Raw genomic sequence first — 26,844 nt, 5'->3', positions numbered from 1 at the left:
GTTGTTTTTGAGACGATTTTGGGTGTTTTAGGGGATTTTTGAGAGCTCCCGTTTTGAATGATATTTGCCGTTGAATTACTTAGCATCATACAGTAACCAAGAAATAAATTTTGAAAGTTTAGTATTAGACTAAAGGTTTCTCTAGATTTATCAGTTTGACTCGTTTATTAATACGCTTACGGAAAACAGAGATCGATTGCGCGTTAATTCATACTGTAAACTTTTAAAAAGTTGTACGTGATAATTGTGAATACTTACTTCATCCTCCATCGTATTACGACGTACTACCACGCTATAACTAAAGCAAGATGTAAATCTAACCACACAACTCTCAACCGCTCTATGGAAGCTCTATGGAACACAAAGACGAGTCAGCAAGTGGATCACGTGCGTCTAATCGGAAATCGGAAAATCGGGAAGTCGGGTAGTCGGGAAGTCGGGAAGTCGGAAGGCCCTCCTCGGCCATCGTATAAAAAAACTTTCGAATTTCATCACAATTTTCTCAAAATGTAAACAAATAAGAAAGTGTAAATTCACAAGTGCTTCCAGTGATTATAAAGAGCAAATAACGTTTGTTTCCTAGTACTTTGCTGCAATTTTCGAATCTCCGTGTCGAGTTCCAGAGGTAGGTAGGTAGATAAAGTAGGTAGGTAAAACTTTATTTAAACACGCTTGCCCCGTCAACTAAAGCTGATTTCCACAAGGGGCGTGTGGATAAATATTACAATGAAAAGGTAATACTATTTTATATTCTAATCAATAATTATAAAAATTAGTAATAAAAATAAAATAAATATAACTGTTAATAAAGCTACAATAATACATAGTAGATTAAGTAAAAATTTATAGATACTAAGAGACAGATAGAGTGTGAGTGGCAATTTCAGATTTGAATTTGGCCAGTGATTTGCAATTTCTTAAATTTTCTGGTAGGGAGTTCCAGACTTTTGCCCCATCATAAGAAAAACTTCTTTTACCAAACTCTGTTTTAGGGAGAGGTAACTGCAATGAGGTATACTAGAGCCCCTTAAGTCGTAATTTGTAACGCCTTTGTTTTTGTAAAGAGATCTACAAGACAGTTAGGGGCCATTCCGTTAAGTATTTTGTACATGTGCTTGGCCTTTGTTTTCTCTCTTTGGTTTTTGAGAGGTTCCCAGCCCAGAGCTTTCAAATCTTCCTGGTGGGGAGTTTCATTACTCATATAAGAAATTACTCTTGCAGATCTGTTTTGTAATTTCTGAAGACGTTTAGCGTGACCTTCACCAAGGGTGTCCCATACCTCACTACAGTAGTTAAAGTGCGGCTGTACTATAGCATTATGTATGCCAATCAGAGTTTCCCTGGTCACGAAGTCTCTTATTTTTCTAATGGCTCCTATACGCGACGTAACTTTTTTAGCTATGCTATCAACATGCCCATCCCAAGACAAAAACTGGTCAATCTCCAAACCAAGAACCTTGCTTTGGGTAACTTGTTTTATGGAATCTTGACCGATCTCTACATTAGGCTGAGCAGTGATAGTACGCAAGTTATAGTGAGACCCAATTAGCAGAAATTCGGTTTTCGCTACATTAAGGCTCAATTTGTTAGCTAACAACCAGTTCTTAACGCACTCAAGGTCACAATTCATGGCACTCTCAACTACCTCTATTGATCTACCAGTTGCTGTCAGATTAGTATCATCAGCAAACATACGTGGTATTGTTTGCCTTAGACACTCTGGTAAATCATTTATGTACAAGAGGAAGAAAAGGGGGCCAAGAATGGAACTCTGAGGAATTCCGCAGCCGATCCGGCTCTCTGAAGACAACACTCATTTACCTGGCATACCTGTTTACGACCCGCTAGATATGATTTTAAAAGATTTAAGGCATTCCCGGTTATACCATATATTTCCATTTTACACAATAAAATTTCATGGTTAACTGTATCGAATGCCTTTTTCAGGTCGAGAAATACAACCAAATTAAACATTTTACGGTCCATATTAATTTGCCAGCTATTTGTACTTTCCAGTAGGGCGGAAGCAGTAGAGTGTAGTTTCCGATAGACAAACTGACGTTCGGAAAGAATGTTGTTCTCTGAGAGGTATTCATAAAGCTGTTCATATATGATTTGCTCTATTATTTTACTTATAACTGGTAAAATAGAAATTGGTCTGTAATTTCCAGGAAGATTGCGAGGACTGCTTTTATAAAGGGCATAACCCTTGCTATTTTCCAGTCATCCGGGAAACAGCAAGAACTGATAACATGATTAATAATATATGTAAGGGATGGAGAAATAGCTGATGCTGCAACTTTTAATATTTTGCTAGAAATCTTATCAGTGCCAGTGGCTTTAGCCATCGATAGACCATGTAAAAGTTTAAGAACTTTGACATTGGAAACAGTTCCAAAATCTTCTTCCGGACTTAAATTGGTCAGAGCGTCGTGTGCCTTGTTGAGTTCTTCTTTAACTGAATCCAAAATTCCTCTTTCTGCTTCGAGAGAATGCTGATCTAATCCTTCGTGGAGAAACGAGTATATTCTTTTTACTTGTTTTGTCAATTTCGAATGGGCCGCATTCCGGGTTTTGGTTGCGATTTCTAACTTGTATTCGAAACCCTTTTCAGTTAGTTTCCGGTCACGTTTAACTTGGGAATCTGTATCCTGCCCGGCGAGTGGCGTGACGGATGTTTCATCCTCACGTGTTTGTTGATCGGCGTCTACACGTGCGATCGGAGTTTCGCGGATCAGTTTACTAATAAGTTCCTTAGTACTTTCGGAATTTTCGAGTTTTTGCTCTGGATAATCGTCGCTCATCGTTTAAAACGGCCCAAATATCGAGTTTTAGCGTCTCTCATAGGTAGTCTTGGAGTTATGTTACTGTAGCGGCTGGCCGCTGAGTTCGTTGGGTTCCATACACGGGGTTAGATTACTGCTAGTGCAAACAATCGATAGATCTTTATACGACGAGGATTTATTGCTTATACTTGGCGCAAACTGGAACACAATTAGTTACAATCACGAGTTACTATCAAAAACTAAATAACATGATTTCACAATAATTAAATCCAATTCCGATGTGCTATTCTGTTTCTAAGATTAATTTATAAAGGAATCAGGTATACTCACATAACTGCCCCGTACTACTGCCGAGAGGCGTTCGATTAAGGTATGATTTGAGATGTTGATTTGGTCGACGATATTGTAGGTTGTTTTGTAATTTGAAATATGATTCGAGGTTTTTAAATAATCACTAATGGATCATATGGGATCCCTGTGCTAATTCGAATGATCCATTAGAGACTGGCACTGATGACTACTTAGAGAGTGCTTTTCGTGTGGAGTGTGAAAGGCACATTCCAAACACAGAAGATATTGAGCCTTCTCAAGCATATAATGCTTACATCTATCTGAAATCTCACTTTGATGTAAACAGAGTATGACCAAGTCAATGAGTCTGAAGTGTTACAACTATGTATCTTATAAAATCAAAAAGCAGTCTGTAACCACCAAAGTATTTTTGTATGTATGTATATATTGGTGGACATCATTGCTGTTGCTCTCAAGCATAAGGCATTCTTTTGTTGGTGGATTGTTTTTTTGTTTTGAGAAAGAGAGAAAAATTGATAATCCAGTATCCAACAGTCACTTTGCAACTGATTTGCAAAGCGATGGCAACTTTAAAAGATTGCAAAATTTGTTGCAGTTATGCCCATTAAAAAAGGTGTTGATGGCTTCTTGTGATAGGTTTCCTGAGCAAAAATAAATTGAGCTGTCCTTATCTTGAAGGACTGAACTGGCTATTTCGGGATCACAGAGAGTGTAACCAACACCTTGAATGTCAGTGACCATCAAATGGAAATCAGACCTAACGTAGGTATAGTGGACGAAGGCTTCTGCTTTAAGTGTTATGTCCTCATCGTCCTTAAGACAAATTTCTCCAGTGTTGTTTATGTACTTTTGGAAATTTCCATCAATAAAGTCCTCCACTGTAACAAATTCATCATCCAGTGAAGTGAAATAGACCTTCACATACTTAAAGGTTTCTCCATATTCAAGAGTAGGCCTTTCCAAATCTAAGTTTTGCGCGAAATTGCGTGCTAAAGAATTCATTTGGACGATTTTTCTGGTATGATTTTCAAGTGTTCCAAAAAGTTGGATTCCTGAACATAGGATCGGAACATTTTAAAATTTGACAACTGGCAAAGCAGCCAGTCTGGAACAGAACAGTACTGAATATCGAGATACATTTGGTGTAACGAAAACTAAAAAAGGCAAATAGAAATCACAAAAATGACATTAGCTTTAACTGTCCTTTCTGAGAACTAAGAGTCAATATTTCTGCAATTAGTCTATAGGGTCGCATAGTAAGTACCACTATGAAAAAAAATGTCATACAACATACCAAATATTATAGGTACTCTATGCATAGTTTTTCATATGTCTGTACAGCTTACATTGAGTAAATCAATATGCCTTAGCTAAAATTTGTCTTCCAAAGTAGAATGGCTCTCAAGATATTGGCACAGGTCACACATGTCTTGCTCGTCGGAATAACACTGCACAGACCCATTTGGCTTCACAAACAACCCCGAAGATACACTTCGGAATAATTTGTGGCATTTAATGCAACATTCCTCCGTGATTTCCCCCTCTCCGTACCTCGCCTTTAGCATTTGGCTCAATGACACGGATGCCACAACTGAAGGGGCGATTATACCATTTTCTGGTTTGGTTTTGACCCTTCCGCTGAGTTCACGCACCACTCTAAGAGAACCATGCTATGATCAGAGTGAGGACAAAATAGAAAATCACAAGACACAACTGAAAGAGTGCTGCGTGGGATGCAGGTACCTCCAGATATCTAGCAGGCGAGATTTTTCAAAAATAGATGTCAGAAGGTCTGAGCTATCGTAAGAAGGGTGCAGATAGGAACGCGATCGACGATCAAGATTAGCATCAAACACAGAGTTAAGGTCACCCAAGAGCAGATTGTCAGTAGACGGATCAATGATATGTTCGAGTTGATTAAAAAATGTGTCACGGTCAGGATTATGATTAGGCGCATATGCAGTAGTAATGGAAAACGGCTTGTCACAAACAGTAAGGTCAACCTTCAGAAGGCGCCCATTAGAAAAAGAGTGAGTGTTCTCGACATTACAAGAAAAGGAACGATTAATGAGGATTGCCACCCCAGCCGAACGAGAAGAAAAGAAGGAACCATAAGCGAGGAAAGGAGAGTACTTGAACCAGGAATCCAGTTCTAGTTGAGAAACACAATGAGTTTCCTGGAGGCAGATAATATCGAGGTTTAATGACAGAAGCCAGATGAAAAAAGAAGCCCTTTTAACTGGGTCGCGAAGACCTTTAACGTTTAAGGTGGCAATCCTCATAAGGAAAATAGACATACAACTAACTATTCAATAAACGCATTTAACATAATTGCAACTATAAATTCAATAACTCACATTCAATTAACACATTTGACATAATTTAACATTCAATAGATTGATTTATAAACAGAACTTTCAATATAACTGCAATAATATTTTCCAATAATAAATAACGTGAAAAGAGGGTTTTTTAAATTAGGGTCTCGTCTTACTAGATTTAGGACGCGGGCGAGAGTCAGCAATTTGTCTCTTAAGAACAGTTGGTAGGATTTTTAATGAAGGAGGGATATGGGAATTGACAGGCACTTTTTGAACTATTTTACTGAAGGAAGGGGAAGACAGATCAGTCCCTACTGATATAGAAAAGGGTAAAGGAGAGCCTTGAGAAGGAGAAACACAAGATTGAGGCGAGGACACCGGCAGAGGAACGTTCGCAAGAGAATCTTGAGAGCCGGGATGAGGGAATAGAGAACTGGAACTTTCAGAGACAGTGACAATATTGACATTATTAAGGGGGTCCTGCGACAGAACATTGGGAAATAAGGGTTCAGAAGTAACATTATCACTATTATGGCTATTATCACAAGTTGAAATCGCATTGATATCATCAGATAGTTCTTGGGAAAAAAGAGATGGCGAATCTTGATGATTATCCATATTTTCCTCAGTATCATCTTCCATAATATTCTCTTCATTAGGAACGTCTTCCATGATCTCGCTATACGTTTCAGAAATATTGCCAAAGAGCTCGCTTGGCGTAGGTTGGTGTTGAAAGAGGGTTCCGGGATGATCATCGAAAGGTTGATTATTAAGATTACGCGTTACTAAGAACTCAGGAGGAGCCAGAAAGGAGGTATGACAGTCAAAAGAAACATGGCTTGGATCCCCACAATTTGCACACGATCCAGAAAGGGGACAATTGCGATTAGAATGACCCCACCAGTTACAGTTAAAACAAGAAAGAGGTTGTCCGCGATAATGAACCCTAGCGGTGTAGGGGTCGAAAAAGACTCTAGCAGGAATATGACAGTTAAGGATCATTAAGAGACGTCTATCCCCAGTTTCTAGACCGTGCTTATCTACATTTCTAAGCACATCCTTAACCTCTCCATATTTTTCAAAAACATTTTTCAAAGTTTCATCAGTCAATTCAAAGGGAAGATTAGAAACGGTTACAACATGATAGGTCGCTTCCGCCCCAGTAAAGAAACAAAAAGAACCCTTAACGTTGATGCCTTTTGTTAGTAGACTTTCGGACTGGTGTACACAATTTTCCTTAAAGGAGACTCTATAAGAAAACCCATTGGAAGCTCTCTGAACACATTTGATAGATTTTAAGGATTCCCTACCAATCGAGACAGTAATTGCTGTGATGATATCCTCCCTAGTCACACCAATGTTTGCGCGACGAAGATAAGAAGGAAGAGACAAAACAAGAGTATTTGGCCTTCGTACAGAAAACATTATCAAAAAAAAAAAAAAAAAAAAGGGCCAACAAAAACAGCGAGAAGGTGCACAAGCGTGCACAATCTCAAAAAAGTCAAGAAGAAGAAGATAATTACCAATCAAAAGATCCCACACGTAAGAAAGAAGACTTGAGAACACGGCAACGCCCAAAAGCCACGAGGTCACCAGAAGCACGAGGAACTAGCACAGGAAACCCACTTCTCGCTCGAGCAGGGCAATATTCCGATCTTAGCCAAAAGGCCGAGAAGCGATACCCCAACACCCACACCCGTCGCCAACCCTTCCATCTCCCTAGTCCACCCCGTGTGGGAGGCAGCCGCTCAACTCCAAACACCACCAACGGGATCCCTGTGCCTGCCTCACCAACCTCTACTACACTGGTGCATCATGGGTAAAAGACACTTTTTTCGACAGCGCTCACCCCCTACCCTACTCTTTACCACATTTTACTAAGTCTTGACTCCAGTCGCCAAAATCACTCACACTGCTGGCACATCGACAAGTCGACACTGTCACTTTGCTGACAAATGGACACTTTTGCTGACATTTCGCAGGGCTTGCTCACCCCCTACCACCCCCTACCCTACTCATAGCCCTTCTAGCCCACAGCTATAAAACCATTAAAGTGCAACTTTTTCTTTCGTCTACGGCCATACCACCGGGAAAATACCGGTTCTCGTCCGATCACCGAAGTCAAGCCCGGTAGGGCCAGGTTAGTACTTGGATGGGTGACCGCCTGGGAATACCTGGTGCTGTAGACTATCTTTTTTTTCTCTCTCTGTAGTGCCAAGACTGGAAACCCTAAGTTTGAGGATCTCTAACTCATTGAATATTCAACAGATGTCACTCAAACTTCAAGGGTGGGTAGTCCCAACGGTGGGCTACACAAAGAGCACAAGATGACATCCGTCCATCAAGGCCTTACATGATTGCTCCCTATGGTTTTGATTGGGTACCTCAGGTTATATATCACAAGTACGAAATTTTTCCAAGTGCCAAGATTGTCAACCCTAACATTGATGATCCCTATCTCAGTCAATATTCAACAGATGTCCATCATACTTCACGGGTATGTTGTCCCTACGGAAAGCTACAGGAAGAGAACTGACAGGTGTCAATCATTCAAATGATTACATGATTGCCCCTTTCTATATATGAGAAAGTACTTGAGGTTATACGTCCGAAATACGTTTCAGGAGACGTAGATCATATTTGGCTAAGGACGTTTGAGTACCTTTTTGGACCACAAGTTGATGAAATTTTAAGGGTTTAGGGTTAGGGTTAGACATAGAGCTAGGGTTGGGGTTGAAATCCAAGTTAGGGTTCAAATGCAGACTTAGGGTTAACATTGTAGTTAGGGTTAGGGAAAATTTAGGGTTAAACATGTCCTAGGGTTTGAGCAACGTTAGGGTTCAGCATCTAGCTAGCTAGGACTAGAACACAGTGGAAACTACTACTACTATTACTGCTGCTGTTGTTGTTTTTGTTTTGTTGTTGTTGTTGTTGTTGTTGTTAGGATTGAATTGTTCGGGGACTAGCGCGAACGCAGGTCCCCACTACCAGAAATTATACGCTCGAGTTACCCACATTTGGGGTAATCGCAGGGGTCAACCCAATCGAAGTGCAATGAGAGGGCCTCACCCTGAGAGGACTGCCTTCATGATCACAGTGAACCTCCCGCGTCAGGTAAGTATGCTTGATAGTCCGCCCTACCACTCACCCCTCGTCCATCAATGACTTCTGCCATGTGGGATTAGCTGATCACCTGGCCTTGGAGTTGCCTGCTGCTACGGATAGAGAACAAGAAGGCCAAGTTAGAATCTACATGTTGTTTTCTTTTGGTTGTTGAGTTGGATGAAAATCTTCCCGAAGGAAGTGGGCCGTACACGGAGGTAGTGCAATACCGAGACAACCCGTGGCTGGGACGAGGCAAGCCTCTTTTCCACAGCCCAGTTCCAAAAATCAGTTTAATATATGAGCTACTCAATGAGCAGCGTATCAGATATTAAGCTGATAAGAACAGATACTACACTTGATCTTTTTGATTCTGCCTCAACACCAGTGACCCGGGGTGTGCAAATAGGTCAGAATGGTGATCATTAGCAAGGGGGGGTCCTACTAGGACGTCGACCGCACGCCGGGGTTATGAACCCCGCCCCCCTCTTGACCAGAGAATAACATCAGCACAAAAACAACAATCACGATCCAGTTAACACAAACGCACAAACGAAGATGCAAAAAGACTAATTCATACAGGGTCAAGAACTATATGAGTTATAAAGTATAAACATACACACAAAACAATACCACATGCAAATATTTTTGGAATTTTATCATTTTTACAAACACAATGAATACATATCAAGCCGAATTAAAACATCAGAAACAGGAGTCAGAACAAAGAAAAATTGGAAAAAAAAAAAAAAAAAAAAATTAGAAAGTGATTGTTTCAATATCAGGAGAGAACTTGCCCAGCACGTTCCAAGAGCGGTTGAAAAATCGACGTTTGCTGGGAGAGCGGAAGCGTTTGGAAAAGGAGAGAAGATGAACATTTAGTCGAGCAATAACGGAAGAACGAACATGATCATGACTAGGTGGAACAGAATTGAAGCGATAATCATTTCGGGCAAGCCAGACAAAATATTTGATGAGAGACAGCAGATAAAAGAAGACCGGGGGCACTATCTGTCTCTCATCATGATCATACCCAAAAAGAATGTGACGGGGCTGCAGACTGGGAGAAAGAGGAGTAACCCTGAGAAACATAGACTGAGCCCATAGCAGTAAGGATTGAATAAAATTGCAATGAAAAAAAAGATGAGTAAGATTTTCCGGGGCGTGGCTACAAAAACATAAGGGGTCAAGCTGACGACCAGCGTTGTTAACACGGTCCATGGTATAAAGAACACCGTGAGCAATTTTCCACGCATGATCACGAACTTTGCGGTCAAGCGGGAAAGAAGAAATTTGCTGCCAGGTGTCCTGCCAATATAGAAGTCCAAATTGAGGCCGAAAAGAAGCAATACAAGTAGGGGGCTGAGAAACTTTGTCAATTAGGAAAGTGTAGGTCATCTTGGTAGTTAATGCAAGGATGGAAAAGGGTTGTCCCGTATATGGCTTGGGAACAACGTAACCAAGATGACCAGCCGAGAGATATCCACCAATAAGACACCAAGATTTTAAAACTGATGAATAGAAAGGAGGGAGACAATCAGAAGGGTAAAAAGCGGGTGTAGCAAGAACTGTATTCGGATTGTCAATGAAAGCCCTCTGAATGAAAAAAGAAAAAAAGGCACACCACTTGTTTGGGGTAGACAAGAACCGTCGAACCCACATGATGTGCAGAGCGTTAACTTTATAAGCTACAGAGACAAGATTAAAGCCCCCTCTGGACTGAGGTTGCATAAGCGTTTTCTCGTAGATTGGCAGATATCTCTTAGAGTAAAAGAAAGAACTGATTTTTTTATTAATTTTGAGTAAAACCCAATTTGGCAAAGGAAGAACAGTGGCGGAATACCAGAGACCGGAAAGAGCAAGGCCATTTAAGACAAGAGCCTTGCCCGAATAGGACAAAGAACGTTGTCTCCAGGAATGTAAGATGTTTGAAAATGTTGCAAGACGATGATCCCAGTTTTCATGCGATAGGTCACCATGGCCAATAGCAATACCCAGACAAACAATGTAAGTGGAAGACCACTGAATAGTGAATTGAGAGTTAAGGCGACCTCTCCAGGATCCACACCAAAGACCTTTGCATTTCTCCATGTTAAGTTTAGCACCAGAGGCAGATTCATATTGCTGATAGATGGAAAAAGCTTCACGGATGTCATCATCAGTAGTACAAAAAACAGTAGTATCATCAGCATACTGCGAAATGAGACTGGGTTCAAAATTAGTTTGAGGAGGAGACAAGCCTTTGAGGATCTGTGAAGAGCGTAGTTTACAAGCTAGAGTCTCAGCAACAAGAACATAGAGAGCAGCAGAGAGAGGACAACCCTGACGGACACCACGAGAAAGAGAAAACCAGTTAGTAAAGAAGCCATTAACGATAACTGAAGATTCAGGGCCAGTATAAAATAGTCTTATCCATTGGCAGAAGGAAGGGCCAAAACCCATCTTACGCAAAACTGCCAACAGATAAGACCAATCGACACGATCAAAGGCTTTCTCTTGATCAAACGAGATCAGTGCCAGGGGAAGATTCATCATATCAGAATAGGCTACAACGTCAGACAGAAGTCTAACGTTTTCGCCAATAAAGCGGCCAGGAATTGAGCAGGTTTGATCTGGAGAGATGACAGAAGAAATGACTTTACGCAGACGGCAAGAAATAGAGCGGGAGGCTATTTTATAGTCGGTACACAAGAGAGATATGGGTCGCCAGTTCTTACGAAGATATCTGGGACCCTTTTTGTGGATAAGAGTAATCAAACCCCGACGCTGGGAAACAGAAAGGAGACCAGACTGATAGGAATAATTAAGTACAGAAACAAGGTCACTACCAAGAACCGGCCAAAGTCTGACGTAGAATTCTTTGGGCAGACCATCAATGCCAGGAGACTTGCCATTCTCCATCCCCATCAAAGCAGACAAGCACTCATCAACAGACAACGGGCCTTCACAAAGAGTCTGTTCCTCAGATGGAAGAACCCGTTCAAGAGAATCAAGGAAAGAATCTTGAAGAACATCATCAGTAGATTGAGAGGCAAAAAGGGAGAAATAAAACGAACGCCATGCAGATAATAAGTTTTCAGAATCAGTGACAAGGTGACCGTTATCATCCAAGATAACATCAATAATTTGGGAAGCGCGATTTTGTTTTTCTAAGCGAAAAAAGAAAGCAGAAGAGGTTTCCCCTTCTTCAATCCACTGGGCTCTGGCTCTGATTTTGCTGGCTTTAGCTTCCTCATTGTCTAGCTGGACTAATCTGAGTTTTGAGGACTGAAGAGAGGGAATAGCAGAAATATCGCCGTTATCAACGCGGTTTTGAAGAGAGGAAAGATTTTGTTGAAGAGAATTACGATAAGCCCTAGTTTGTTTTCGGCGTTTAGAACAGTATCTAATAGAGATTTCCTTAATTCGAAGTTTTCCTACATCCCACCAGACGAGAGGCGACCTATAGTGCAGTTTTTGAAGGCGCCATTGTTTCCAGAGGTCAGAAATTAGGAGAAAGTAGTCATCTTCTTCAAGGACAGAGACATTTAATTTCCAATACGAGGGGCCACGAGAAGGAAGATCAGGGAGATTGCACCAGAGTTTCCTTGTTAACGTTAAGTGGGGTACTTGAAGGACCGCTGTCAATGACAGTGTGCTGGCTAGCATTATCAATAAACCGGACATGTAATACCTTCCAGTTCTCGATCTGGCCGACATCGGTAAATGAGGGTCCCCTCTCTCCAGCTAAGACATCGCACTCGAGATTTTTCTTGAAATGTGCTTGACAAGCTGCTTTGATGTTTGGCAGATTAACTTCTTTCTCTGGTTCCAAGGGAACTAGAGTTAATGGCCCGATCCTCGAGTACTTCTGACATTTACCTTCGACGTTATCTGACAGCCTTTGCACGGTTAAATTGCCTGAAGACCCTCCGCGATTCTTCTTTCCAACAGCTCGCTTTTTTGAGATTTTGTCGCGAAAGTTTTCCCAATCTTTCTTACGTTTTATAGACATTTCAAGCAGTAAATAGTCGAGTGGTTGAGATATGTCACATGGAATGATGTACATCATGCGCCCGCGATCTATCACATGGTCTATGGCCTTCCTAGCCCTATGGCCTCAATGGGCCACGTGAAAATATATATATAAAAAAAAAAAATAAATAAATCAAAGTATTATAATTTTGATATCAATTTTTTTATCAATAATTTAATTTAATTAAAAAAATATAAATATAAATAAAATATAAATAGATAAAAATTAATACAATTTTATTAAATTCACGATAAAGAAAATTAGTTTCGAAATATGGAATTAAATTAAATTAAATTTTGATTTCAAAAAAAAAAAAAAAAGAATAAAAACATAAAAATGAAAAAAGTAGGAAAGAAATAATTAAAAAAGACTAAAAAAAATGCTATGGCTTCAGTGGGCCACCATATAGGAGTAAATAGTACAATGTATTGTACACAACGTTTTGCACTCTAGACTAAATCAGTGTCATCAAAACTTTAAACCAATTTTCATTATTAGAGAATGCATTCAACAGTAGTAGGTACAAGGAAATACTCTCAGCTGAAAATTAAAATGTAATACAGAAAAAGGATATAATTAAGAGAATAAAAAATTGTTTTTATAAATTCAGCTTGTTCAGTCACTGAAAATTTTGCATTTGTCCGGGCCTTAATATCCTCTGTGTATAATTTATACAGACCGTGCCATACCACTCAAAGGGGACAATAGGAGGACAAAGATTCACTAATCCTGAGCAAACCTGAATAATCCTGTCAATCATTGGAGCTTGATCTTTTCCACTCTTTTGAAGCACGTCGATTGGAAGTATTCCTTGTAGAACAGTGTACTTCCTCCTTAGTAATCCTATAACCCTTTCAACATGGATTCTGACAGCAGCAATACCCCTGGTTTTTTCCACGTCAAAAGGGCTAAGCTGTGCCTTTCCCTTTGTGAATGCTGGTATTACTAATTTGGCTTGGCGTAGTCCAACACTTTCTTCAATCGTGAATCCTCGATCAGCCATTACTATTTCCCCAGGTCATAATTTGTCTAGAAAGCCACAGTTTTCAGTGAGAAATTTGTCCGAAGTGCGCCCACCCCATGCTTGAGAGACAAATGACACTGTACCCTGATGGGTAATACCAATGAGCACTTTTACGGTGTTATGGTGCTTGTAGTTAGAGAATGGTTGTGCTCTGGCCAGGTAATTGCTTGGCTTGTTAATGAATACTTCATAGCAATCAATAATGCATGTTGCCCTCTTTGCAAATGAATATTGGAAGCACTGAGGCATAGTGCTTTGCAAGGCTTCTCTGTCTGGCCAGTGGATAAGAGGGGAAAGCCTCTCATCCATGATTATCATCCAGGCATGAAATATTCTGTTCACAGTTCTCCTAGTTACTTCAAACCGATATGCCAGGTCTTGCATAAACACATTCAGTCTGAGTCTTATCAGGACCAGCACAAACTCCTGAAACTGACTGAGCCTTTTGCTCTTGTATGTCACATGGGGTGAGACATGGCGGAATGTTTTCTTTAAAATAGCGAAGCAAGGCAAACCCGTGTAGAATCTAACTCTTTCGTCACAATCATTAGTTTCGAGAAAGTACCTTTCGCTGAAACATTCGGGTTGTCTCTGTTCGAAAAGGTACTCAAACTCCTCTGTTTGGGACGCTTTATCAACTAGTTTTAGTGATTGTGCAGCTGATGCTAAAATGTCATCTGTACAGTGTGCTGGTGATTCAGAGGCTGCTTCGTTACTTGCTCAATTCCTTCGACAGATTCTGTTAAATCTACCGTCTCAAAGTCAATATTTGAAACACAAAGTCCTGGCTCATTAATTCTTTTAACTTTTTCGGCGACTTCCATAGCCTGCCATTCTAAGCTTCGCTTCCTTCTTTCCTTCTCACGATCTGCTCTTGCTTTCTTCGCTTCGGCGCTCAAAGCGTTTGGAGCAGTTTTTGAGTGTCCCAAGTTTAAAGTGGGCATCCAGTCAACATTATGTCTATCCCATATACTAGCAGCTTTGCCAGAAACAAAATGTCGGCTACAAATACGTTGGGAATCTAGGATTTTGTCCGTCAAGTTATCCCGACTAATGGCGGATATCCAGCGGGTTCGGCGTTCTCGAGAAAGCTCCTCTTCTAATTCTCCTCTATTTGTGACCACACAAGGCACTCGAAAGAAGGAAAAATCTTTGTCTCGACCAGATCTAGTCGAACAACCAACAATAATACACAAAACCATTGAAAATAGAGTAAAAATGATGATTCGCAAGGTTCACACACATCTTCGTTCTACTCAGAGCTGTACACCAGCATGGTAACCAGGCATCATATTACAGAAAATTGATCACGTGAGCGCCCATGAAGAATTTTTTATTGTAGGATATATGAAGAGATAATCTATACGTCGTATATATCTATATAGATACCAAATACAATTTTTTTTCTAAAGAAAACAAATTATTATTATTATTATTACATAAATCAGTATTTGTTATCAATGCAAGTCCTGATGTTAAACCAAAAATATGGATATGAGAAATATACCTTGGCGGTTGGTTCTCCTCTTCATCGGTTATCGACGATTCTTTTTCTGTTCCTGTCTCATACTACATGTCGACCTCATTCTCGTCCAATAACATCTCTTCATCTTCGTCCGAAGATAGACAGTCTTCAACGTTCAGTGATGATTTGCGTATGAGAAGCGTCTTGCTTTATGGCATGAATTATTCGAAAGAAGAAATTGCCGTTCGTCTTGGAATGCCATCAAGATCCGTACTAAGATTCGCCAGACGGTATGACGAAACGGGAAAGGTTCAAGCTGACAAGCAAGGAAGACCAGTAGGTTCATATGCCCTTTTACCTCGAGACGAAGCCATTCTCATACAAGAGATACTAGAGCACCCAGAAAGAACTCTTGGCGAGCTTTGTGAGCACGTAAGGCGAATTAACGGTACTAGGGTCGCAGTTTCCACATTGCACGACTATTTCAAAAGAAATGGCGTTACGCATAAAATGGTGATTAAATTGATAATTAAAATCCGGTGAGCAGAGAATGCGTGAAATACTAGGATAAATGAAAAAAAAAAAAACAAACAACAACTTCCATACAAATTTCATATTTGGCAATTACAGCTAAGAAGAACTGCTTCTCAAAGATGTGAAGATGACCGAGTAAATTATTGGTCTGTGGTCTCTCTATTTCATCCAGCGATGCTTGTATTTCTTGACGAGTGTGGATTTGTAAGTACTGTGCAAAGTCCATTTTTTCCCCTTTTGACCACCATTTCCATTTATCTAAATAATTAAGTCGTTAATAGTAAATATTAAAATAAACCGTTGTCGTTGGCCTTTTGCACTTTAGGTCAGTAAGCCTAACGAGAGTAGCAAGTATAAATATTTATCGAGTATTAATAAATTGTTGCTTTTTTCCTTTTTTCAGGATAAACGAATTATGAGACGCTTTGGTTACAGCTTTCGAGGCTGCCCAGCTCAAATTCTAAGGTGGTATGGCAATTGGGGTCCACGAATTACAGCGATTCCTGTCATATGCTCAGAAGGGATCATTGAATTGAACATTCGTCGAGGAACTACTGATGAAGAGAGTTTCCTGGCATTTGTAAATGAGAAGCTCATCCCTAATCTACAGCGGTTCGACGGAATTAATTCGCGCTCTGTGGTTGTTATGGGTAATGATTTTTATCATGACTTCATAAGGGCAGACTTTTATTTCATCTTATCATGTTAAGCAAGGTTTTTGTTATCTTACAGATAATGCTGCGATTCATCGCTGCCGTCGCGTTGTTGAAGCTATCAATACCACTGGTGCTCTAATCGTGTTCCTTCCAGCTTATAGTCCAGATTTTAACCCGTGCGAAAACATTTTTTCTCAAGCAAAGAGTTGGATTCGAGCTAATGATGTTGTGTGGCAAGTGTGTCATGATCCAGAGGAAATGGTTTTTGAGGCCTTTATGCAAGTTTCTGATGTAGACATCAGAAACTATTTACGATTTATTGGGTATCTATAAAATCCATTCTAACTTGGGGTCAGTGTTATCTTGACAATTTTCCCAATATGCTATAGACTACGACACAAGATATCTCAAAGTGTAAAGCCTTTTAATGATTAAGTTTTACAATAGGTGATACTCTGTAATTAATTTGTAAAACCTTCTGAGTAATAAATTACATCATTGCTCGGTTTAATTAGTTTTTTTGAGGTCCTCCAACATCTTCTTTTTCTGCTCTTGAAACTCTTCGTTGCTAATGACATCGCCATCCCTCAGGTTCTTCAGCTCAACTAGTTGGCCAAGAATTAGTCCTCGTGCTTTGATCTATAATAGTAAAAACAGAGAAAGCCGCGTTTCATTTATCAAAAAATGTAGAACAAGAACTTTTTAAAATGAAGTAACACCAGCAAAAAAGATTACAAGGGCATTTCAAACCTGCGCTTCGTTTACTCCCGTGGCATCCATTTCTCGTTTGCTGGGTTGTGCTGAGGTAGAACACGGGGAAGTCGATGTTGATGACTTAACTACACCTTTAGGCTCTGTCGCAAAAAACGAAACATTTGGTGGCACTGTCTCGTCATGGTGACTTCCATTTACCTGAAAATAAGTATGATAATAATTTACTTAATAAACTCGTAAAATTTGTGTGCAGATAATGAGTTAAAAATAACATTTTCTTACCAACATTCTTGCCCAACACTTTATTTTAAAATCGGCCAGTTTTGAGCCATGTTCGGTTTGGCGTAGTTTTGACAAATAGCTGTTGAAGCGACTATCACCTTCTTTCTTGACTTCTGTTTCTACAAAATAATAATTCGAGGAATTATAAAAGAATAACGAAGGAATGTTTATCGTTTTTTTAGGGCTTGGGAAAGAAAGAACCCCTACATTCTTCTTCTTTTCCCGTGAGCCGAACTTCAGTACTAATAGTTTTTCGTTGTAGCAAAGTCATTTTTTTGAATTAAAGTAGCGAGCAAGTTCATAATTTATTCGATTTAAAATAGTTTTTAGAGCGCACGTATCAATATGCCGAAATTTTCACGTGCGCTCAATGCGTAGCCCAATTAATATTTTTACAGACCGTAAATCCTTTTTTAATTTTAGTTCTTTCTTTCTATTAAAAAACAGATAGCTGCAGTGTTGAAAAAAACATAGCTAGTTCCTTTATAGACCTTTTAGTTTGACTGTCACTCACTTGTTTTCTTGTTTCCCGTCGGCCTAAAGTCAAGGCAGATGAGCTCGTCGTCGTCAGCCGACCCTCGTTTTCCTAGAATTGCCTTTCCTTTTGGAGTAGACGAAGGAAAGGGATCCAACCAAAATGTCACGTAGTTCAAACTCTCTTTCAAGTATGCCTCTTTCAGGTGTTCGTTTGTACGTATGTAAAGCTTTCTCCCTCTTGGTCCATAATAACCTAGTTCGAAGCCATTCACTTCTTTGGCCGGGCTTATTTCAGCGGCATGTTTCTCTAATAAATATCTTTTAAACATCTCAACATCTTTAAATATTGGCACCTCTCTCAAGGAAAACAAAGAAGACTGGTTTTTGTTTTCCAATTTTAAAACTTTCAGCATAATATTCACACGTGCCGTTCCGGTGTCCATTTTGAATGTTTTGAAAATCCCGCCTCGTGGTAAAGTGGACTTAAAGCACGTGATTCTTAAAGGGTAACCATGAACCTCCGCGCCGCTAGCTTACTGGCTTTCACTCTCCACGGGTGACTAACTTTCTCGAAAAGGGTGTACATTGGTACGCTACAGTTTCAGAGATCTTTTGAGATTTTATTTATTTCTTATTTCCTTATTATCGTTATTATATTTCTTTCATGATCTACGAAATATTTTACGCACACCATCAGTACCATAGATAAGCGAAATCATGCACTTTGTGGTGGCGCTTTCTATTCGTCGCTGACAAAAATAGTTGGCTATGCTATTATGCCAAACTCATCTCGCCGTAATCTTGGGTGGACAGGGTTTTTCAAGCTTCTCGATATTTGAAAACATGGTTTCATAGTCTTGCGACTTGAAATGCTTTAAATGCATATTGCGGTTCATTCTGATGACTGCCAGTGTTTGAGCGGAAGGCATACAAAGTCAACCCATCGTTTACGTCTTCTTTCGCTTCTGGGCGATCATCGTTAAAGAAGGGAGTCGTATGCAGACTGATGCCTTCTTTCAAGTTGGATTCACTTTTACAGTGAGTTACAACACAATATTTACGCATTTTATGAAACCAAATAACACCTTACGAAATTTGTACATAACTTTGCAATACAACAGGCCGCATGACATCTCACCCCGATGACGTATATCTTTCTCGTAACAGGACTCTTTGTGACACGGTGCTGTCATGTTGTGAGTAAGTGGGCACTAGTTTTTTTGCGTACTTTAAAACGCCGCAAAAGCTTAAGAATTTCTCCAAAATGGGAAAAAGATACAAAAAAGCATTACTGAGATATTGAGAATTTCTTTCAAATAGGGGAAAAATTACACTTGAGGTGCACTTTAAAGGTGTGGTTATGGAGCTTTTACATACCTTTATTCAAAATGATTAAAGATTTTAAAACCTTGTATGTTTAGCTTTAAAACATATCGATTAAAGTTTAGTAGTGGAGGCTGTAATACTTTCGTTTAATGGTATACTAAATGTATGTAATGGTACCTTGCATTACGTGAGTAAAGTATAGTTAAACAAATTTAAAGTTATCTTTATGATCCTTTGATTATTTTATTAAACATTAGTAAAGGGAACATAAACTACCTTTAATTAGCCTTATTCATGATAGTTAAAGGTACCTTCATCATTGTTTATTCACTTAATTTGAATATCGGTAAAAGGAACTTAATATACTATAATAAGCCATATAAATGATAGTTAAAGGTAAATTCATGCTCTCCCTCTAACTTACCCTACTCAAAATAAGTGCTGGAAATACTGCTTTGCCTGAGCTTGGTTTACTGGGCTAAGTAGACACTGATTAAGGCAGGATTGAACGGTAAGGACTATGGGTTAAAAACCCAAAGCCGGTTTATTAAGTGAATAAGTTCAATCAATTAATTACAATACTTTAAATTCTCTAAATATTGACATCTGGCCCAGCAAAGGTGAGGGCGACTACAAACGCCAAATGCATCTCGAAAGCCGAGATGCAGCCCCACCCCAGGCAAATGCAGTAAATGAACCAGCATAAAATTTATGACAAAAAAAATTGAGTCCTATATTCAAACAAATAAAGGGAAGTTAATATATCACCTTGAATTAAATGGACCAGTTAAAGACACCGCTGCCCTTGCAAGACAGTGTTAACTGACCTATTTTATGAAGAAAAGGTCTAAACAACTCTGCCCTTACAAGAAAGTTATAATAAAGTAAATATTAATTGCTCATATCCGTACCTCACAGAATTAAATTTTTTGAATTACACAATTGACAGGACAAACACTGCTGCCCTTGCAAGACAGAGAAATAGATGGGCACAGATGACGGCTGCAAGCTAGACTCCAACGGATCCTTTACTATACCTGCCAATTTTGTGGCTGCAGGTAAAGGGGAATTACTGTTCGCTCTGGGTCCATGTGGGCTGGAGTAAGCTTCTTGAAGTTGTGAACCTACAAGCGAGACAGACGGTCGGCCAAAGTGTTAAAAACACGTGGAATGTGCTTAGGTCGAAATAAGATGTTATGTTCAAGGCAAATTGACACCAATTTACGAACAAAGAACATGAGCAGCTTGTCCTGGAAGGACTGCTTATTAATAACATGGACTAATGCCTCATTATCGGTAAAAAATAGAACGCAACGATTCCGCATTTCAGCTCCCCATAAATATAAACTCAAAACAATAGGATAGAATTCAAGAAAAGCGATATTTCGACCAAGCCATTTGCGTGGCCAAGGCCCATAGCACCAATGGCTGCCTAGTATGGCCCCAAAACCAAGGGAGCCTGCTGCATCTGTATATAATTGCAATTTTTGAGAATTTACCCAATCTTCATCCAAGAAAAAGGATTTCCCATTGAAATTACGCAAAAAAGTCAACCACACATGTAGATCGTCCTTCACGTTTGACGTAATTCTCACTCTGTGGTGGGCTGCTTTAATTCCTATTGTAAGATCAATAAGCCGACGAAAGTAAGCCCTTCCTGGAATTATTACCGAACAAGCAAAATAGCTCTTATCGTAGATGAGCACGCCACCCCAACAAACCAGCGGTATCGTGATGAATGTAGCATCAAAACGAGACTATCTAGTCGAGCTTCGGATAATTTGCTAAGACATTTACTACGAATCTTCGAGAGATCACTACATTTTGATGGATATCTTTCATATACAAAGAATTTTGTAGGCTTTCTAACTTTGGTCAAACACTACTTTTCTTTTGGATGTACGAATAGAATTTTGAAGGCAGAAGGCAAGGAATTCGATCGGCATTTGCCATTTTGTAATTTGCCACAGAAAAGCCACTGAGAAAGAACACTCCATTTAACACAATTTCTTACATTTGTATCAACAATTTCAAAGCTAAATGCTTTTTTAAGCCACATGGAGGATAGGGGGATTTGTTTGAAGCCAGTATCCATGCCACAAAGTTCGCTTTTGCCTTTAAAAAGCCGTTGAGATAGAAACGGAGTGACCGTTCGTACGGCATAATAAACGTAAACATATTGCAAACCTTTGATTTGGCAGTCGGCTTTTGGTAATTTAAAAAACTTGAATCGAACTATTCTATGTTTGTTAAGAAACAATAAGTGATACAGAAGAGCTTTACTAGTTCATATTCCATTAAAGTTTGGGTAATGTTTATGGTCTTTTATGCTGGTCACGAAGTTCTTGTTTTGAAGCCGTGTGTCAGTATAGTTTGCTAGTCCATCGTGATCATCGAGTTATTCGGCGCTTATTTCATAGCCGTACACTTATAAGTGTTTAAAAGCTATTCGCTTTCTATTTCTGAACGAAGATAGGATAGTTAAGATTCGAACAACTCTTTTTAACATACTTGAGAACTACAGAACGAAATTGACTGCCGTACGAATAGACTCATAAGAGCCCTCGTATGCAGTGTTTTACTGAGAACCTCCTCGCATAGTGTGGACAGTATAAAAAAAATATTGGACTGCAAAGATCTCGGCTTCAAATCAATCATCTGTCATCCCAGTGGCTTAATAAAGCATTCATGTTCGAAATGCCAACTATAAATGTAAGACTTTTTGGTAACTCAGTTCTCTCTACGTATTTTGACTGATGAGCCATACACTTTTCACAGTTGTCAATGGTAGCAAAGCCACGATAATTCCTTGCTTTCTTCCTTCAAACTACTGTTCATATATTCAAAAGCTATATAGTGTTTGACCATAGCTAGAAAGCCTTCAAAATTCTTTGTATATGAAAGATATCCATCAAAATGTAGTGATCTCTCGAAGATTTTTAGTAAATTTCTTAGCAAATTATCCGAAGCTCCACTCGATAGTCTCGTTTTGATGCTACATTCATCACGATACCGCTGGTTTGTTGGGGTGGCGTGCTCATCTACGATAAGAGCTATTCAAAAGTCCTATCAAGGACTGAAGCTCTACTAAAGTGACCTTCTTACGCCGAAGGAAAGCAGAGATAAGAAAAAATAGAAGATAGAAGAAATCTTAAGCGTAGAACGTGCAATTCACTCCACTGATGAAGTAAAAGTCTCGAATGTTCTACAGGAACTGGAACAACCCATAGGCATACAACGGTCATAATAATAAAGGCCATCCCATTTCATTCCCAACAAAGGGTAGTCAGATGATTGAATTGGAATTATACGAAAAGCATATCCGTTTTTGCCAAAAAACAATCCTTGCCATTCTGTTTAACCAAACGTATTGCATCCTCAATGGTGGCATAATGGACGGTTGTGTTTTCAGGGAGAATGCCGTCATTTACTGAAGATCCGTTGGGAAATGACAAGTGATGTATCATTCGAAATTCACCCGGGGTTTTCTTTGGCACCACACCCAAAGGAGAAACACGAAATTGAGGAAATGGTGGGGAATGAAATGGTCAGCCAGACGATGGGCATCCAGTTCCTTTTTAATTTTTTCTAAAACAATGTCAGGATAATCACGGGCGCTTAATAGGTTCTCAGCCTCAAAGGAAAGGGTTTCCCCCTCAAAATGTAGAGGAAAACCCTTTGTAAACCCAGAGTATAAATAATTAACTAAAGATGGGGTATACCCAGAAAGGAGATTTAGCAAACGATCAGCTCTTATTGGTGTTGGGAGGCTGGGATCTGGTATTAGAGGTTGCTGGGGTTGTTCTCGTGGGGGGACGAAAATTGCACTGCAAACCACTATGGTTGCGTTCACATTTGAAACAAGTATGTTTGTAATCGCAACCTGGGCACTCTTTCCCCTGATGGAATCGATAACAATAACCCCTAGGGATTGCAATTTTCTTATTTGCATTGGGTGCAAAACTTTCACTAGTTGACTCGACACCTTAACATGATTCACTTGCCAACGAAGCCACAGCTCCCAATGAATCGTACCCCAGGGATAGGCTTCAGGTTGACCCTGCCTCAGGAACCGAACATTTTCATAATATTTCCAATTTTGGGAACGAGATGCCAAATCCTGAATAAGGTCACCATACCTTATCAATGTAGGTGTCTAGAGAAACGAGAACTGCAAAAGACACTAACGGAATGAGCTTATTTGATAGTGTCGAGTTTTTGTCTACGCAACAGCTCCGTAGTTATTTTTCCCGCATGGCTGCGAAGCATAGTACTATGCCGGATGAATAAGAAAGTGACGATGAAGAGGATGCCGACTTGGAAAATGAGTTACACCATGAACTCCAAAACCAGGTTCTGGCCGACATCAGTGTTCAGCACTCACACCCAATTATGCATGATTCCAGTAATATTAGTGAAATGGTAATGAGCTCCAAAATCAACTCGCTTTCAATAGCCAAGTTGCAGGACATTTGTCAAGCCCTTGGCCTTGACACATCAGACATTGTTGTCAGGAGAAAGAGGCCTTACGTAGACATGCTAACCAATTTGGTCAAGGGTTGTGATTGCAACCAATAGCTAGATGATAGACCCTTCGAAATCGTAAAATATCAAGTCGTGTTCCTTGATTGAAGGCTTCTTTTTCTATGTCTAAATATTCATAAATAGTAAAGGCAAAGCAACTTCAATAAATTAGAACGCTTTGACAGCCCACGGGACTCTCACTTGAACACATGATCATTCTGTATAAAAATGAGGCTAACCCTCCAGTTGGCCAACCCCTTGGCCGGTTCTGTATTTTGTATTATATATACTAGAGGAAAAAATTAAATGCGCAATATAGTGTTCTATGTTTTACTATGAATTCAAGAAAAAAAAAGCAAATTGGTGTTGTACAGAACAGTTTTTTTTTATTTAAAAGCATAAATTATCGGGCTTCAGATTCCTAGACTCGACATCATTAGGGAAAATAAAAATGATTATAATTATACAGACTATTTATTCCTGCCTCGATTATCTCCATTTCATCACTTTCATATATAGCAAGTGGAGAAAATATATTAAACTGCTTAATTCCCAGTAGTGTCTCACGGAATTTCTCAGCTAAATTTGCATACCAGTATTTAGTTTCAAACTTTGGATATAACCTGTAACTTTTTGCCATATATTTTGCAGGTCTTTCATTCATTGGGTGATATACAACTCAAATGGAAGTTTCTACATGATTTTCGAAAGGAATTAAATAATACCACGGCAAATAACATAGCGTAAATAGTAATGATAGTACTGTCACGGCCTGTCACGCAATAACTCATGACCGATTCCTAAAAATACGCCAAACTCAGCACTGGATTACAGAGCGCGCTTGCATTTGCCCAGAAATATTTTTATATATTTATAATCTAGTACCCTTCTGGGTTTTATTTCTAAAATTTCTTGAATTTTGAACAAAAGACAGGGACAAAAAAAATTTGTAGTGTACCTACATATTTCGTTATGAATTTGGTAGCGTTTTCTAACGACTTCTTTCCAAAGCAAAGATTATCCCAATTTATTGGATTCTGAGTCACTTCTGCTTCCCCTCGTTTTTCCTTTTGAAATTTTGATGGGTTTTTCTTTCCAACACGGTTGACCTCAGTCAACTCTTTTACTTGTTTAGGCAAATCATCACCAAGTAACTGGTCGGTAATTGCCAGAGACGAAGAACGCAAATGTTTTTATTCATCATGAAGATCTGGTTTAATCAGTTCTCTTCATCGTTAATTCAGTTCGTGGTTTGCATTAGCAAACAATGCCAGTGCGTCTGTTGACCTTTGTAAGAGATCGTTCCCTGCTGGTAGCGATTGCAAAGGGCCTAAAAGACTGTCACCTGTGCCTGTCAACGCGCACATTCCTTTGAAGATAGCAGCCTGCACCTTCTGTAGTTTCACATCTTGTGAACGAACTGATGGCGATAAATGGTCCTACACAGCTTCATTAACTCGGACCTTGGTCAGAGCTTCACAGTTCTCAGGCCTGTGATACTTATTCATCTTTTCCTGTATTTTTCGTCCAGCAGACCGTCTTTGAGCTTGGCATTAACCACATTTGCCAGGTCTTTTTTGGCGCCATTTTCTCCGTCTTGGATTTTGACATTGGCTTCAATGAGTTCCATGTCATTCTTACTCCCCTTTCTTATAACACTTTCTTTCCTGCCCTTAGGATCAACATTAGTTGAACTTTCGGACATTGTAATTGGCGAATTATCGCTCAAAGACGAGTTTTACCACAGTAAAAGATTCCACGTTTGTTCGCTTAGGAAGGCGACAACACACCTAGATCGCGCAGTTCATTTAGGTGTATTATGAAAGTAAATAGTATCATCAGATAAGTGAGCTCCTTAAGATCGGTAAGAAGATACTGTAAAGAAAATGGTACATCAAAAAGATCTGGAGTTGATGAAGCAGAATTGCATGGAATATTCAAAGATGTGGTGACTAAGGTGATTGAGTTTATAAGTTTATAAATATTGGAACACATTTCTTTCTTCCTCCCTTCCTCCCTTCCTCCCTTCCTCCCTCCCTCCCTCCCTCCTTTCTTTCTTTCTAAGTAAGCCACGTACGGCCCCCGAAAAGACGGTTTCTTTGGCCGGATTGTAAGAACTAAACGACCATCTAGCATGCTAATCACCCGTTGCTGGGGCTCATCACCCGATGTTGGGGCCAAGTTCGCAGGCATCAAATCGTTTAGGTAAATTTTCCTGAAACTATCTGTGACACCAATTTGGATGGAATAGCGGAATACCCAGGGACTACTACGAAAGGCTTGAAAGGGGATGACGCTGAAAACTACATACTGCCAGTGGAGCTCACACTTAATGAGGGAGGCAATGAAGCATTGGCGTTTGGCAATGAAAATATTGGTAAAAAGGAAGAAACTGTCGACCTACCTCCGCTGAGGGAGCTTGCTGGGATTTGACTGGGAAGTACAGCTCCGCTTGGGTCTAGAAAAGACGTTATTGTGGACGCGAATGGGCCATCAAGGAGCGAAGAAGTGCTTTGAATTGGTGTGGTGTTTTTAGCCACCATCGCCTCGCTGACAGCGAGATGAAAAGCCGCCAAAACTTTTGGTCTGGAGACAGCGACGCTGAAGGCAAGCAAGATGATAAGGTAGAGGATGTCGTCGACTTGGAAGCTTCTGCGGGGATTTTACAGATAGTTACAGTGAAAAAGAGGGGTGAAAACAAAGGGAAAAAAAGTAGAAAAACTCTTGGTGAAAATCAACCAGCACTGCAAACAACAAGTGAGTCCCTGAGAATGCCCTAGGTCCCTCCCGCACATTGTTAGGAAGACGGCAGAGCAGCATGCATTGTCTCGGTTTTAACTTCGCTTAAATTTCATTTAGTTACATGTATTGTTCTAGATTATTGCTTCGCTGTTCAAACGCGAGTGAGTGTAAACAAAGTGAGGAAACCTTGAAGCCCTTGCACTGGCAAATGCAGGCTCGCTTCAGTTTCACTTGTTACAAAGTAGCCTTTGTGATGGCCAGGGACTTTAACGACGTTGTCAACGGAACTAATAAGGCGCACGACCTTTTGATATGCTTGTTTGAAAATGGGAGAAAGTCAATTTTCTTCAAACGAAACAGACAGCTCTGAAGAGTCCAAAAGAGTTGTCACTTGAGGACGTAGAGCTCGTAGTTGCAGTGGAGCTAGTATGTGTCAATTTCGATTTTGACGTAGGGGTACTCGTGCAGTCTTCTAACAATGCACGATGGAATTTCCCAAGGTGTTGATTTTTTCTGGCTTTTGGCCACTCATGAGTCCTTGCGTACTTTTCGACATTTCACGAA

At 39.8% G+C, this 26,844-nt stretch overlaps 1 protein-coding gene, 2 non-coding genes and 2 pseudogenes across 3 annotated transcripts; 2 read left to right on the top strand and 3 right to left on the bottom strand.

Annotated features, from left to right (window-relative positions):
- The first annotated feature begins 7,489 nt into the window (after window positions 1-7,489).
- LOC148912176 (5S ribosomal RNA) lies at window positions 7,490-7,608 on the top strand. The gene has a single exon (XR_016119505.1). It is a non-coding gene; the product is annotated as a 5S ribosomal RNA (ribosomal RNA).
- A 767-nt stretch (window positions 7,609-8,375) lies between these two features.
- On the bottom strand, window positions 8,376-8,541 carry LOC148912175 (U1 spliceosomal RNA). The gene has a single exon (XR_016119504.1). It is a non-coding gene; the product is annotated as a U1 spliceosomal RNA (small nuclear RNA).
- A 176-nt stretch (window positions 8,542-8,717) lies between these two features.
- Window positions 8,718-8,898, bottom strand: LOC148912174 (U2 spliceosomal RNA; annotated as a pseudogene).
- Window positions 8,899-15,133: 6,235 nt separating this feature from the next.
- Window positions 15,134-16,548, top strand: LOC116306696 (uncharacterized). Its single transcript, XM_089027980.1, has 3 exons — window positions 15,134-15,457; window positions 15,963-16,209; window positions 16,292-16,548. Exons 1-3 carry the CDS (start codon window positions 15,134-15,136, stop codon window positions 16,546-16,548), a joined length of 828 nt encoding a protein of 275 aa, XP_088884106.1.
- A 3,497-nt stretch (window positions 16,549-20,045) lies between these two features.
- Window positions 20,046-25,243, bottom strand: LOC148912173 (uncharacterized; annotated as a pseudogene).
- Window positions 25,244-26,844: the final 1,601 nt, after the last annotated feature.

The sequence above is a fragment of the Actinia tenebrosa genome, unplaced genomic scaffold (assembly GCF_029948245.1).
Source record: "Actinia tenebrosa isolate PJP-AT-01 unplaced genomic scaffold, QUT_ActTen_1.0 PGA_scaffold12__29_contigs__length_12842862, whole genome shotgun sequence".
Lineage (NCBI taxonomy): Eukaryota > Metazoa > Cnidaria > Anthozoa > Actiniaria > Actiniidae > Actinia > Actinia tenebrosa.
Note: the sequence above shows the minus strand (reverse complement) of the source record. Positions and strands in the feature narration are given on the sequence as shown.